Here is a 15060-nt window from a genome sequence, read left to right on the forward strand (position 1 = left end):
TCTGAACTTCTAGGTTAAAGAATTAGAGGTTGTGGGCAAATTGACATGTTCTTCCAACGGCTATTTGCAAGTTGTGTAACTCATGAACAAAGAAACAGATTCTGCGAAAGTTCCACGCACGATTAAATTGAAGCATAGATCATATGAATTTAATCCATAATATACCTCTTCCCCGCGAGTACAGTGTTATAATTACTCAAAATCAAGATTTGCCGTGGAAAAGATTGTGGCAGAGAGATAATCTTGTCTAACTTTCTATGCTTGATATACACGAGTGCATTATGTCAATAATTGATCTTTTTCTACTATCATTAGGTCAACAAATTATTTATATATTATTATTTAATAATCAGCTATCATAATTAACTCAAAACAGATTTTTCTACACCCATTGCAGATAGATGATGAGTCGAGAAAGAGAGATAAATAAAGAAATGAAAGGCAAAAAAATTAAAATTGAGGTGTAAAAACATTAATTATATGATTTCCTCTGGTGCCCAATATGCAAAAAAGAAAAAAAAGATGGCTACTAACAATACAGATTTTCTCTAACTTCCTAATGAGTATTCTTATTCACATCGGAATAAGGTAATTTATAATAAGAAAATGTTTTGTGATATCTTAAAATAAAGATCAAGAGAGAGATGAAATAAAAAATAAGGGATCGATATTTTTCTTCTTGTCAACATATTTAAATTCAAGATTTTATTTAAGATAATTTCACTTAAACTAACAACTTTGTGGCGATAAGTGATTCATATAATTGATGATATCATGCAACCAAAGAGAGATACATATTAATGAAAAGCCTGAATTAATTGGTTAGATTGTTTAGGCACCAACACTCATCACAATAGCTTATTTACATAAACAGTTGGATTGTAAAATCAAATCAATTCGATATCCAAGTTACCAACCAACCAGTTACAGAGGAATTCCCCTGTTCTGACTATATGATTTTGGACCCTCTTCACTCTTGAGTCTTGAGAAATTAACAGTTTATTAATGCCAGTACTATGAAACAGCAAAAACCATGATTACACAATGCTTTAAATATAATTTCTAGTGTGCATCGGCATCAGGTAAAACAAGATTGAAAGAAAGCAAGGTATCCAAAAAAACTGTATTATTTTCAACATTAGCTTTCCACAACAGGAATTGTATACGAAACAACTAAAAAAAAAAAGTCAGAATTAACAACACCACAATAAGAGAACGCGAAATCCCTATGAATCATGATCAAATGTTGTTCCTAGGTAAGTACTACTAAATAGAAGAGTGGTAATCATTGTTATTGTTATAGTTTTTGTTGTTGTTGAGTTCATGTTGGAGAGCCTCTTCAAGCCAAAACCATGACTCCTCCATCAAGTCAGGGCTCAACCTGAACATCAAGACACAAAACTCCATCTGGGTGAGTGCACCATCTCCATCAAGGTCCCCTTCCCTCATCATACTCACAAGCTCATCCTCCTTCAAGTCCTGCAGCCCGAGAAGCGCGGCGTTGCGTCGCAAACTCTCCAATGTGATCACTCCTTTCTCCTTATCCACCAGCAGCTCGAACCCGTTGCACAGCTCCTTCATCAGCCCCTCCCCTCCCAGCTTGTTCGCCATCACAGGTAGCAAGTCCTCAAATCCAATCCCAGCCATTGTAAAATCCAATGATGTATGCCAAAGAGAGAACAAAGTGTTGAATTTGAATTATGAATAATGTTTGGTTTTTGTGACTAGTGATTGTGTTTATTTATATGTGGGATAAGAGAAATGGGAAAAGATGTCAAGGAAGGAGAAGTGAAAGGGATGTAAGCAATGATCCCTGCTTGGATGACAGCCTAGGAACAGAGAATTATTCGCTCATCGCCTTTGATTCTGCTTAAGGAACCGCGCTTGCTTCTCTGTTTCCTAGAAGCTTGCTTCTTCTGGGGTCATGGTACTAGTAATAATTTAATATAAGCTTTCATAAAGTTATTTAATGCTTTTGCTGGTTTGCTTAATTCGGTCTATATAAATACACTGTATTCATATCTTTTTCAAGTAAACACTCTATGTATAAATTTTATTGTATGTACAATTTCTAAATGTTTAGATAAATTTGTCGTGAGATTATTTTAATTTAATCAAAATAAGAATTTTATTCTATTTCGTTCAAATGAATTCTAGACTTTTACGGTTCATAATAATTTTATTAGTTATTTAAAAGTTACACTTAACAATTACTTTTTAACGGGTAGTAGTATGAAAAATTTTATGTTAATAATTCGTAAAAATTAAGCTTATATTTTCGTATCAAAAGATTTTGAATTTATTTTCCCCACTTTTGTTAATTATGAAGACAAAATAAATATGATATAGGATTAGATGTACAATATGAACAATTCTATTATTAGATGAATTAAGTATTGAATATTTTAATATTTCTAAGATATTTTAATATTGTTTAGTATGAGTAGGAAAATATAACATTATTCGTATATTAGTGGCATTTATTTATAATAACATCAAGCAAAAATTATTTAATTTAAAATGGAAATTTTCAATGCTTTTGAGTGGCAATTGGTTGGTTGGGGAAATTTAATAGCTAGAGGGAAACAACGTAGGAGTTTATGTGAAGAATCTTAGGGAGGCTAGTTGTAGTTGTAGACTTGTAGTTTGCCATTTCTTCCACAATTCACATTGAGATTCTGAGATTGTAGTCAAAACACGAAGGGGAGGCTAAACCAAGAATATTGGGTCAAAATGCACAGCCCATGGTCACAATTTTATTTAAAATTAAAACACCCAACCAACCTAAGGAATGAGAATTTGTCGTGCTTCATCTATCAAGCAAAAAATAAATGAAGGAAATTGTCATGCTTGGCTGGTTCCAAAGGGACGGAGTCGGTGGATTCTATAACTGGAATTTGGAAACCCCAATTAAGTTTCCTCGCACACACTTTTTGAACAAGCAACTCATGAACTGATGCAACCCTTTGTGTTGCTTTTAAAATTGGAAGCTTCATTGGAACGGTAAAAATATTGATTTCAAGTTTAGTGGTATAACATATCGGTAAAAAAATAATTGTTGATCTAATTGAAATCAAATATTTAATATCTAGGACTTGAATCCAAGACTTCTTATTAAAAGAGAACAATCCTATGAAAGTTAATTCATTATGATTAAAGAAGTAATAATTAATAATCAGATACGGAATTATAAATAAAAAAATTGTTTTAACTAAATAATGAGATCAAAATGGAAAATTAGGAAGCAAATGAAAGAAAGCAAAGGTAGCAGAAATATTATGTGAATGTGTACATGTAAGTTCCACGATTCGCCACCGGCCATTGTGGTTTCTTAGAAATTGTAAGATGCCCATTTTGGAGCATTTGAAAAAATCGGTTGAAAATGTTGATCCACCTGTTCACACCAATTTTATTGGGGTCTTATTTTTACCAGTTTAGTTGATTTGTAAATGATTAGTATTTTATCGTGTGCATTCCGCAGGATAAATCTATTTTATATATAAAAAAAACTAAAATTAGTGAAAAGATTTATTGATTGAATATGATGCCTAAGTTGTTGTAAATTTCTTGTTTCTTTTTTCACATATCAAAATATAACTAAAACTAATATTTTCATGTGTATTACACAGAAAAAATATTCATTTTATATAACTAAAATTAATATAAAAAAGAATAAATAGTTTTAAATATATATTTATATTATAACTAAAATTTGTAATAAATAAATATTTTTAATATATAAATTATTTTTAAATTTAGGATAAACAAATATATTGTCCAAATTTGAGGTGTATGTGGAACTTTTTCTTACATTTAATTTGAATTTAGTGTGAAAGTACGAGGTGGTGATAAATTAATTTCTAACAAATAAAAAAAAATTAAATTAATCTCTCATAGGATAAAAAGTGTGACGGATTAATCTTATCATTAAATTTGTGAGATTATTTTATTATTAAATTGTAATATTCAAAGACAAATTTGATAATAAATTATAATTTTTAGAACCAATTTTAAATTAAGCAAAAAATTTTGGGACTAATTTATCATTAAATTGATCACATAATTTGTTGCATTTTTTGCATATTTAGAAACAAATTTTGAATTTTTTATATTTTTTACGTATAGCTATGTGTATGTGACTTGTACAGACCATTCGAAACCTGCAACTTTGGCACCTTCTCATGAAACGTGTGCAACATAACTATATTACAATAGAAATGATGATGTTGTACGGGCTTTTGATCAAAAGGGATAATTTTATTTAAAATTTATTAAATGAGAGTTACTTTTGAATTAATTGTCAAATGGAAATAAGTTATAGAAATTCCCGCAACTTTAGAGTAAGAAATCATAAAAAAATTTATGACTTCTGACTTTTTTTTTTTTAGTAAACTCATAAATAATGTAATCATTTTAGAAATGTTATTTTTTTTAAAATTATTTATGTAAAATCATAAATTTCGTGCAACATTTTTTTTTATTTTTAACTAAATTTTGAACAATTCTAAAATCATTTTTAACTATACAACTTCTCTATTTTTTTAATAGTTTTTTTTAATGTTTTTTATGCTTTTGTTATTCATGTAACAAGTAATATTAACGACATTTATCAAATAATATTAAAGTTATTTTTTATATTTTTTAATTATTTTTACATTTATCAATTAAGTAAACTTAAAATTTCGTGTGATTTGATAATATTATTAATTAATTTTATTTGATAAAATTATTTTAATATTATCAAATCAAACAAAGTTATTAGTTTACTTAATTGATAAATGTAAAAAATTATTAAAAATTACTTTTGATATTATTTGATAAACGTCATTAATATTATTTGTTAATATGAGTAACAAAAATATAAAAGAAAACTTTAAAAAAACTATTAAAAAATAGAAAATTAAAACAATTTTAGAATCATTTAAAATTAATTTAAAAATTAAAAAAATGTAGCACAACATTGAAGTCGTGCGGAATTTATAACTTTACATAAATAAGTTTTTTTTAAAAATCTCTTGAGTCATTACATTATTTATGACATCACTAGGAAAAAAAACAGAAGTCGTAAACTTTTTTATTATTTCTTACCCAAAGTCATAAAAATTCCTAACACTTACCTTTATTTCGATTAATTAAAAAACACCTCCACTTAATAAATTCTAAATGAAATTACTCCGTTTAATCAAGAGGCTTGATTGGACACCCAACAACCTATTAGACACCCAGATTGTAACATCATACGTTTCTTGTCCATCCATAAATTTGGCACCATTTCTTGTTATCTCCTTCATTCCCTCCTTGCACGTTCCCTCCATCATATAACTAAGATCGGTTATAAGATAATCTTAGAGAAGAAAATGAGAAATAAGAATATTTTTTTCTAATAAAGACCATGTGTATCTTTCATGGAAAAAAATTAGGTTGGGAACAGATCAGGTCATTAGGGTGATCTAACCACAATTAATTCATATGCTTGGTGATGAAGAAATGAGCATACTTGTTTTATTGAAAGAAAAATATTTTAAAACTATTTAAATTTTAAACATTTAACTAATATGATCTTATATTTGTACATTGGCTTTATAAAAATATAGAGTGAATTATAATAATTTATTATAAATGTTATTATGGTGTATAATATTTGAATATGATTTTTTATATTTGAAAAAAATAAAAAGTTATACTTAAATATTTAAACATTCAAATATAATAAATTTAAATGACACTCTATAAGCAATGCATATTATAAATAAATAAGAAAATCATTAGGAATTTAAATTTTAAACATAAAACTATTAAATATAATTTTTAAATATTTTAATGTCAAGAATGACATTAATACATTAATACAAAAAGTGACTATCTTCAATTTATGCTATTAATACTTTAATGTAAAGTGATTATAAGGACATTGGTTAAAAAACTTAAAATAAAAATATTTTTATCGAAAAATAAAAAATTATATTACTTATGATTTTTTTTCCGCTCTTATATGATTTATATAATAAATATTTTTTCCATTTTAATTTCTTAACCATATCGTAAGAGTACTGCTAGTTAAAGATCCTATATTTAATTAGTAGTGGAATTACTTCTCAAAGAAGTCTTTTCTCAAGTAACAAAATATTTTTGGGCAAAATACTAATGAGTAACAGAACCCTGGTTTTTAACTATTGACAAATGACAATTTCTTCGTCAACGTGTCAAAGTCTAAATCCAAATAACAAAATGAATAAGACAACTCCTTTTATATATACAATATAGATTATCATAATTATATTACATAAATGATAATAAAATTGTTTATATTTTAGACTTTTACTATTGTGTAGGTTTATTTTATCCTTTAGTTTCATTACGGCATGAAATGACCATTGACGATGATCCGGAATTGGGAGGAAAAATTCCTAAGACCCACAAATCTGAGAAGTCTTGGTTGAATAGTTGCCCAATCTCAAAAAGGCCGGTTGACCAATAACCTTGTCTTGCTGTTTTGGAGCTTTCTTTCTAGCAAGTATGCAAGGAATGCAAAATAAATAAATAAGTCAAAATACAAAACAATTTTGTTTAGACCTTTTATCAATTCCACCCAGGCATTTGCCCTTGTGACACTATGGTGGATAGAAATTGATCTAATCCATCCAAATATGAAATTCACCAGAAGTTGCCTAATTGACCATTTCAAGTTACCCCACTTGGAGGAATGCATAATGAGAAAGTGACAAGCAAAAATAAAGAAATTACATGTCCCACATATATATTTTGACCAAGGATAAAACCGAGACCAAATATTCTTTCCTTAAATTAAGCACTATTTTGGAAACCTTGCAAATCAGAATTTTCTACCTGCCATGTTCTATAGTGACTGTCAATTCATTACGTGAAAAGGTTTCTAATTTACTTGAAGTAGATGCTCTACTCGAAGGGCATCTCCTGATAACAAAGGCTGGTTCCTTAGGACTTGGAAGAGTGTTGAATTCACTACCAAGCATGAAAACTACATTTGACATTGTGGGGCGTTCATTTGGATCTTCTTGTAAGCACAAGAGCCCCACAATCACACATTTCAAGCATTCATCTGCATTGCATGTTTGACATAGTGTCTGGTCCATGAACTCCAACGCCTTTCCTTCTTTCCACAAAAGCCATGCCTGAAAAGGAATCAAAGAGTGAAATGTATTAGGGGCTATTTAATGTAATATGTAGTGTTTGCTGCATATATGAAACGTATTACAAGCACTCACTATACTTACATATCCTAGAAGACTCAATTCATGATCTGCTTGATAAAATCCTGTGTTCCTTTTTCCACTAATAATCTCAAGTACAACAACACCAAAGCTAAAGACATCAGACTTGACTGAAAAATGTCCATCAAGTGCATATTCTGGAGACATATACCCACTGCATTACAAAAATTGTGAAGTGTAGAACAAATAAGAGATCTGACTGGTATCATTTTGTAAAGTGTGAGAAAATACTAATAAGGACAACACATAGATACAGCTCCTTAGGTAATTTTGGTGTAGTTCTCCAATCAGAATTTAAGTTGTCTTGATAATCTGCATATATTTTCATTAAATGTCAAGTTGTCAACATGAATTACCGAGATGAAACTCCAATTTCAGTTGGAGAACAACACTAAAAATACTTATGGAACTGTTATAATGCTACTTAAAGGTACTGAATTATGCTTTGACAAGAAACTTACTAAGTTCCAACCACTCTTTCTGTGTTGGCTACTGTCTCTTTTCCTCCAAATATCCTGGCTAAGCCAAAGTCTGAGATTTTAGGATTCTTCTCTTCATCTAGTAGAATGTTGCTTGTTTTCAAGTCCCTATGAATAATCCTCAACCTAGAATCTTCATGTAGATAAAGGAGCCCTCGAGCAATCCCCAAAATAATCTTGAAGCGCACATCCCAGTCTAATAGAACACACAGCTTCCGGTCTTGTAGTTCATTAGGGGCATGACACATTACATTAGTCTACTTCAAAATAGAATTTTGAGTGTACAAAAAAAGGCTTAGCCAACAGAATATTTCAAATGCAAGAAATAGTCTTACCAAAAATGAAAGCATCCAAGCTTCTATTTGGCATATATTCATATACTAGCATCTTTTCATCTCCTTCCACACAGTAACCCAAAAGTCTAACTAGGTTTCTATGTTGAAGCTTGGCAATCAACACAACCTCATTTTTAAACTCCTCTAAACCTTGTCCAGAACAACTTGAAAGTCTCTTCACTGCTATTTCTTGCCCTCCAGGGAACTTTCCCTGAAAGTTCTCAAAAATATTATCCTTTCCTATCACTATCACCATGAAATTGAAAATGAAAGTAAGTGCCAAAAAAAATTTGAGTTACCTTGTAGACAGGACCAAACCCTCCTTGTCCAAGCTTGTTTGTATTTGCAAAGTTATTAGTAGCATCAAGTATGCTTTCCAAATGGAAATATGGAATATCTATGGCCTGTGCATCATCTTCTTTGAACCTACTGGATTCAATCAAGTCTCTTACATATCTCTCACTGTCATACAAGTTAATCCCTGAGTTTTTCTGAACATATCCCCTGCTATCTGAAGCCAAACAGATGAACTGGGATCTGAGTTACATGCTACTGCTGGTGAAGTATCCCCTTGAATATTGGGATTTTTTTTCTTGAGTATGTAGAAAAAGTTAAGTTACCTTGTGGTTTGGCCTGTCTCCTTTTCCTCAAGTAAACACATGTGCTAGTAGTTGAGAGAAGAATCAAGCCAATCACAGTTGTTAAAGTAATTACAATGATCTTAGGTAAGGACAGTTGCCTTTCTGGTTGATAGCTATGATTTCCTTCTGCAATATATAAAAAGAATTTCACTTTTGCATATATATAGAAAGCTCACACAACATTTAATGAAAGTTACAATAATGAATTTGCAGTTGAACAAGTTACAAATAATGCTTGGTTGAAACCAGAATCACCAGATTAAGGAACTTACATTGTGATTTGTGTCAATATATTGTAACAACAACAATATTGACTAGTCTGAATATAAACAAAGTTTTAAAACTCCTCCCTTGCCATCAAGTCATAGACAGTAAAATAAAGAAGGTTTAATTTATTCTGTATAAAACAAAGTGCATGATGTGTGGAGGGATAAATGTTATACACTACAAAAACAAGCATATATATCAACACAATAGATACTATAGTGTCATTACCTAGAGTACAATTTAACTTCAATCCATCCCAAAGAAAGTTTGTGTTGCAAAGGCACCTCTTCTTGCCATCACTGGAAGTGTTGCAAGTTGAATTTGGCCACTCCTTGCAGTCCAACAATGAAGAGCAAATAGGCTCTAATGGTTGCTCCCAACTCAATTCTATTTCTACTCCATGTTTCATGGGAGCATTAGAACTAAAAATGCTTGGATCAGCATAGCAATTACTGGTAAGATGAAACGGAAACGACTTGTTGAGAGGCAGAAACTTATCCCTTGAACTTTGATCACAGTTAAGTACATTCTTTCTGTGGATCAAGAATTTTTGTGCTTCTGGGTTTATGCTTATCACTTGATATGTGCCCCCAGGAGTCTCAAAGTCAAGCTCACCAGTGGAGATATTGCAGTGAAAACTGAAGTACATGGGATCACCACAACTTGGTCCTGTGCTAAGGGGATATGGAATGAAGTTTGTACCACAGGTCCCACAATTTCTCCCAGTGGATTCTGCAGAAGAAGAATCTCTGCCACATTATAAACAATAATCTGCAATAGAGTCTCTATCAAGTGTATAATACATACATGAGCCATGATTGACAATGATTCCATGACCCTCATATTTAATATTTTCATTATGAAGGCCACCTATAGCAAATACAGATGAGTAAGATCACCATATTTAGTGGCCTAATCCCAAATTGTTTAATAGTATATCTTTTAAATACTTACTAAACACTATTTTTTTAAAAATTTATAAATCAAATTTTTATAAAATTTATGAGTAATAGTCATTCTTGTTGGTCATGGGTTCGAATCCGGAAACAGCCTCTTTGCATATGCAAGGGTAAGGCTGCGTACAATATCCCTCCCCCATACCTTCGCATAGCGAAGAGCCTCTGGACAATGGGGATGAGTAATAGTCATTAGGTGGTGATTTTATTTATGTACACACTTTTGCCAACAGTGGAGACAAGCAAGATGAATTAGGATCAAAAGCTTTAGAACAAGAACTGGTTTTCTCTTTCAATCAATGGCTAAATTGTGAGTCCAACTACAAAGGTTTGCAATTTATATTCAACTATGTCTAAAACTTCAGTAAAGACAATACATGGATGATAAAAAAAATTTACCTATATCAGAAACTGCGACACGAACATGCAGGTCACACCCATCCTCATACTCTTCTTCAAGATTGTTCAAGTCCTCAGACCAAATCCAGCAAACTACATCCCCACTATCACCCAACCTTCCCTTTTCAGTGTCTTCATAGGAATAAGCATAACACTGGCAATTGTTGAGGCACTCTGACATGCATTCCTCTTCATCCTTGGCATTAAATTGAGCATCAGGGTTCCCTACTTTCATCATTTTCAAGCTCAAAAATGTGTCACCCTTGGCATCCCCACTGCACACATTTGTTTTCCTGCTGCATCCACCCGAAAAGTCTCCGGCATTCCAACTCTCAATGGAATTAGGCTTGAACCCTGGCAAGCACTTGCACATGGAATCATACTTGCTATTGCAGCTTCCAAAGTTTCCACAGGCATTGAACACACTGCATCTATCTCTTGGCTCACCCCAAACCAACAACCACATTTTCTCCGAATCCATCTTCATGTACTTGAGTTGACCCCAGTGAGTCATGACCAACCTTGTGTCAGTATAAAGTGCTGAAGTGAGGAAGGGAACAGTGTTGTTTGGGGACACTTTCAAGGTGAAATTAGACAAAAAGTAAGATATTGCTGTAGAAATCTCACCAGCTCCAACAAACTTACCTGAAACGCTGCTTTTCCAATACCTTATGGACCTTTTCCATATTATATACTGGTTCTCCCCTTGATCATGCTCAAAAGAGAAGTTCCCTGGTGCAGGATCTTCATAACTTCTCCATGAAGTTAATGCTAAATTGTCATCCATTTTCATGCCTGGGAGAAATGTGTCTGTTGGATTAGCAAAACTCTGCCACAAAATCTTCACTTGATGGTTTCCTTGGTCTTCAACTTCATCACTAACAACAAGGTTCCCATTGTCCATTAGCATAACTATTCTGTGTTGTGAATGTGATCCTTCAAGGTTTGTGCCCCAGTAGAATTTCCCACTTTTGTCTAAAACCTTTAGATTTCCATCTTCTGCTATGCCAAAAGCACCACAAGAATCTAGAAGTGGTTTGTCTCGGTTAGCAACCCACACAACTGTTAGTGGAGTCAACTTGTAGTACCATATTCCCAAATATCTTTTCCCACTAGAGCTTCCATTAGGAGTGAAAAATCCTAGCTCAAAATTTTCACCTTTTGAAACTAGAGTATCCCCTCCCCCATCTTGCAAGAAGTTGTTAATGGTTATACTTATAGTATCTGTTGCTGAGCAATGCTTGAAACTAAAAGTGAAAAAGAATGAGTATAAGATGAAGATAGACAACATGTGACTAGAACACCAGTTAAGGATAATTATCCTTCTGGTCTCTCCCTTGGTGTTTACCATTTGACAGAACTCAAATGGTTAGAGATTTTCTTAAGTAGAGTGGCTTTCTCCCACTAGTTGAATTCAAACACCACCTTAAGTAAAGTTTGTCAAATAGCACTTTGTGCTTTTGACGTTTATTGGTAGAGTAATTGACGCATATTTAGGTAGGATTTAATTTCAGTATGACTCATTCACTGTGACAATAAAACCCCTTGAGCAAATATGTGAAATGATACCATCTATCTCATAATATGCATAGTATTTAGAGGTAGTTCAACAAACTGTCCTTTTTAGGCACGTATGCAATCTGTTGTGCACATATTCAAAATCATTGTCTGTAAACGATTTGCTTTGGATTTTGCTGCTAGGATCAATTTTTGGTATTATGCATGTATACATCATCAGTTTTAGGCCAAAAATGTTTCAAAATGTTGGGAACACGTAAGCCCAGAAATGGAAGCTTCTTGAAGAATATGTGTCTGCTGTAAATTCTAATACAACACTAGAATAATGATTTGCAATACGATTGATATAGTATTGCCAAACTTGAATGATTGATTGAAGAAAACCATAAGGGACAGTAAGGTCAAATTCATTCATATATTTTTGTCAATTTTAACTTTTTTCATCTGGGTCCCCTTCGCTTAGGTTTTTCTGCATCTTCTTACAAGTGACATTTAATTTATAATATAAGCGTATCCTTTGGATCAAATAGTCAATATAGGTCTCTTGTTTTGTGTTTCTATGGATGTAAAACTTAAGTTACCTAGAGCAATAATGTAAACTTGGCTCACTTGGTTGGAAGTACTCCCATAAGTCCTTAATATAAGACGACGTAATTTAAAAAGAATTAGATGATCTTTTTATTAGATATTTTATAGTTTTTATAAAATATTTAATTTTTTATTAATTATCTTTATTAAATACTCTAAGTATTTGTCTTTTTATTGATAATGATACACTAACTATTCTTAGACTTTAATGTTTTTATATCACTTATAATAATTTAATGATTATTAATAAAAATAAAATTGATATATTAGTGATGTTTTAAAAAAAATAATAAAACTAACTTAATTAACTATTTTTATTGATATATGTAATTATGTTTAAAGTGTATTATATTAAAGATGAGAAGTAATACACATCAGGTGAAGAAACATTCAGAGAAGAAAAATATCCATTTTAATTAATGTATTAAAAAATTATTGATTCAAAGTTCATTGACGTCAAATGGAATTAAGATAACGAGATTTACATGAGTCATCCTACAAAAGTATGCATACTATCATGCATGCTTAATTTCTAGCCTTTTATTTTTGGTAGGGTACGTAGGATGAAATTATCATTCAGCTGTCTATAGTAAACTATTCCCAGTCTAGTGACTCGGTCTTTTCTGAAATCTAAACAAATATGAAAATTCTTATCCAAATTCTCCTCGCCATGTTTTTTCTTCAGAGGCATCAGCTTCTAGGTGATGTTTTGAAAGGTCTCCACACCAAGACAAATTAAGCTTATTCCCTGTTCAGTGTCTCAGCCCTACTACTCCACTACCCACTTTTTTGTTGACCCACAAAAGTTGACTTCGTCTTCATTAGCTCTCTCTGAACAGTGAAATCTGTTGGCTAAAGTAGGAAGGGATATGCATCAATGGGCTAAAGCAACGGATCATAAGAATCAGAGGGTGTTTTGTTTTTATAAAGGCCAATAAGCTATCTTTCACCTGAGATGATATTACTCGAATCAGGTTGAACTAGTAGAATTATTATGAATAGTAAAATTCTTTCCTGCACACTTAGCACAGTAGTATGTTGAAAATTTAAATTTGAGACCATTAGTTAAATTAGAGGTCTGTTCCTATTAATCCATGCAATTAATGGTAATTAATTTCCATCACCATACCAGCTAAGTCCCTAACTTACACTTAAGTTGTCAATAAAATCATGCACCAACGGTGACAAGGGTGCACCAATCCGAAAAGTACTCTAGACTGGCCTACTTATAAAAGATAATATATTGGATTTGGATGGTAATATTGTATGATTTATTAGTCATCGTTTTGTCTTGGTACAATGTGATATCTACTCTACAAGAAGCACTATTAAGCAGTTCCAAAATCCAAATCATGTCCGGATACTGAGGATTTTTATTATTATTATTTTTTAATTATGGTGCAATTTTCACGAGATGAATCCTATTCAAAAAAGCCAACCAGCACCGCTCAAGTCTCGAGCAAAGACTCTATAGTGGGTTGCTTTTGACAAGTGATACATGACACACTAATTTAACCCCAAAAGAGTGAACTTTGTGTCGTGAACCCAGAGTCCCTCTTTCCTTGCCTCACAACAACTAAAGACTAAGAAATTGTTGGAGAAATAAATAACAGTAAATAACTCGCACACAAAGCAGCTCTAGTTTTTTTTTATCTTTTCTTTTATATTTTTTTTTCAACAAATATTAATGGTTAGTTTGTTAGTTTTTTTTGTTAACAGAAGGGGTCAAACTCATGATTTTCTCACTTTGCCTTCTATCTTAAGTACTCAACCAATCTTATATTTTTCTCATATTTTTCTCTAGCGAGGTACCACATGTTTGTATTTATAATAATTAAAATTTTAGTAAATTATTTATTATTAGGAGTATTAGTATTAGCATCGTTATTAAGTAAGGTAAATTTCATAAAAAGAATCTATGTTTTTAATAACAACTTAAACTTTAAAATTTGTTTAAGACCTGATATTTGAGCTATTTATACATGATTCTATGGATCTACTTATTGTTCACGCATAAGGTCAAACTATCAGTTTAGGAGACATGATATATACATGTTAATTGGAAATATAAAAAATATTGTCTTCACTTAATAATTTAAGCTTTTGAAAAGATTAATCCATCACCATGAGATATAATTATTCCAGCTCTTCCAATCTCTTAGATGACATGACCATCATTACTAAAATTAAATTCTCATGAACCAGAAATAAAATAAAAAAAACTAGAATTTCAACCCGTGCGTTGTACGGGTTGTTTTTTAAATTATATATATCATTTTATATTTATTTATTTATATAAATAAATAAAAATAATAATTTTTAAATATTTTATATTATGTTAAACATAATTATATTATTAATGAGAAATTTAATTAATTATATTTTTAATTGAGTTAATTTTACTTTAAAAATTAAGTATATTATAATTTATTATAATTTTTTGTTCATTTAAATAATAATGATGATGTAATATCTTTTAAAAAATAAATGTACATAAATAAAATTATCTATTTTAAAGATTTTTAGTAGTGAAAAAAATATATAAATATTAAAATTAAAAAATAATATTAAATATTATATTTTAATAAACACATGTTCTCTTTAAACTTATTAAGTATATTGAATTT

The 15060-nt window shown here is 30.9% G+C and overlaps 2 protein-coding genes across 4 annotated transcripts; both read right to left on the reverse strand.

Moving 5' to 3' along the window:
• Positions 1–983: 983 nt before the first annotated feature.
• Positions 984–1937, reverse strand: LOC114379068 (calcium-binding protein KRP1-like). The gene has a single exon (XM_028337626.1). The coding sequence runs from the start codon at positions 1645–1647 to the stop codon at positions 1267–1269; it is 381 nt and encodes a 126-aa protein (XP_028193427.1). The 5' UTR covers positions 1648–1937; the 3' UTR covers positions 984–1266.
• A 4604-nt stretch (positions 1938–6541) lies between these two features.
• On the reverse strand, positions 6542–12006 carry LOC114378599 (G-type lectin S-receptor-like serine/threonine-protein kinase At4g03230). Of its 3 annotated transcripts, XM_028337244.1 has the most exons (9): positions 10973–11127; positions 10328–10848; positions 9201–9704; positions 8685–8831; positions 8364–8575; positions 8065–8275; positions 7712–7949; positions 7254–7404; positions 6542–7151 (listed from the first exon to the last, which is right to left on the reverse strand). In XM_028337244.1, exons 1-9 carry the CDS (start codon positions 11011–11013, stop codon positions 6843–6845), a joined length of 2334 nt encoding a protein of 777 aa, XP_028193045.1. In that variant the 5' UTR covers positions 11014–11127; the 3' UTR covers positions 6542–6842. The 3 variants fall into 3 exon arrangements, with proteins under 3 accessions (XP_028193045.1, XP_028193042.1, XP_028193043.1); XM_028337241.1 differs by having other exon boundaries at positions 10328–11994; XM_028337242.1 differs by lacking the exon at positions 6542–7151 and having other exon boundaries at positions 7268–7562; positions 10328–12006.
• Between the last annotated feature and the right edge of the window lie 3054 nt (positions 12007–15060).

The sequence above is a fragment of the Glycine soja genome, chromosome 12, assembly GCF_004193775.1.
Source record: "Glycine soja cultivar W05 chromosome 12, ASM419377v2, whole genome shotgun sequence".
NCBI lineage: Eukaryota > Viridiplantae > Streptophyta > Magnoliopsida > Fabales > Fabaceae > Glycine > Glycine soja.

Excerpts from the sequence above, each read along its gene's own strand:
- LOC114379068 (XM_028337626.1), bottom strand. The coding sequence starts at position 1,647 with ATGGCTGGGATTGGATTTGAGGACTTGCTACCTGTGATGGCGAACAAG.
- LOC114378599 (XM_028337241.1), bottom strand. The coding sequence starts at position 11,678 with ATGGTAAACACCAAGGGAGAGACCAGAAGGATAATTATCCTTAACTGG. Across the intron at positions 8,576-8,684 it reads GAGACAGGCCAAACCACAAG|ATAGCAGGGGATATGTTCAG; the intron begins GTAACTTAACTT and ends GTTTGGCTTCAG. Across the intron at positions 8,276-8,363 it reads GGTTTGGTCCTGTCTACAAG|GGAAAGTTCCCTGGAGGGCA; the intron begins GTAACTCAAATT and ends GAGAACTTTCAG.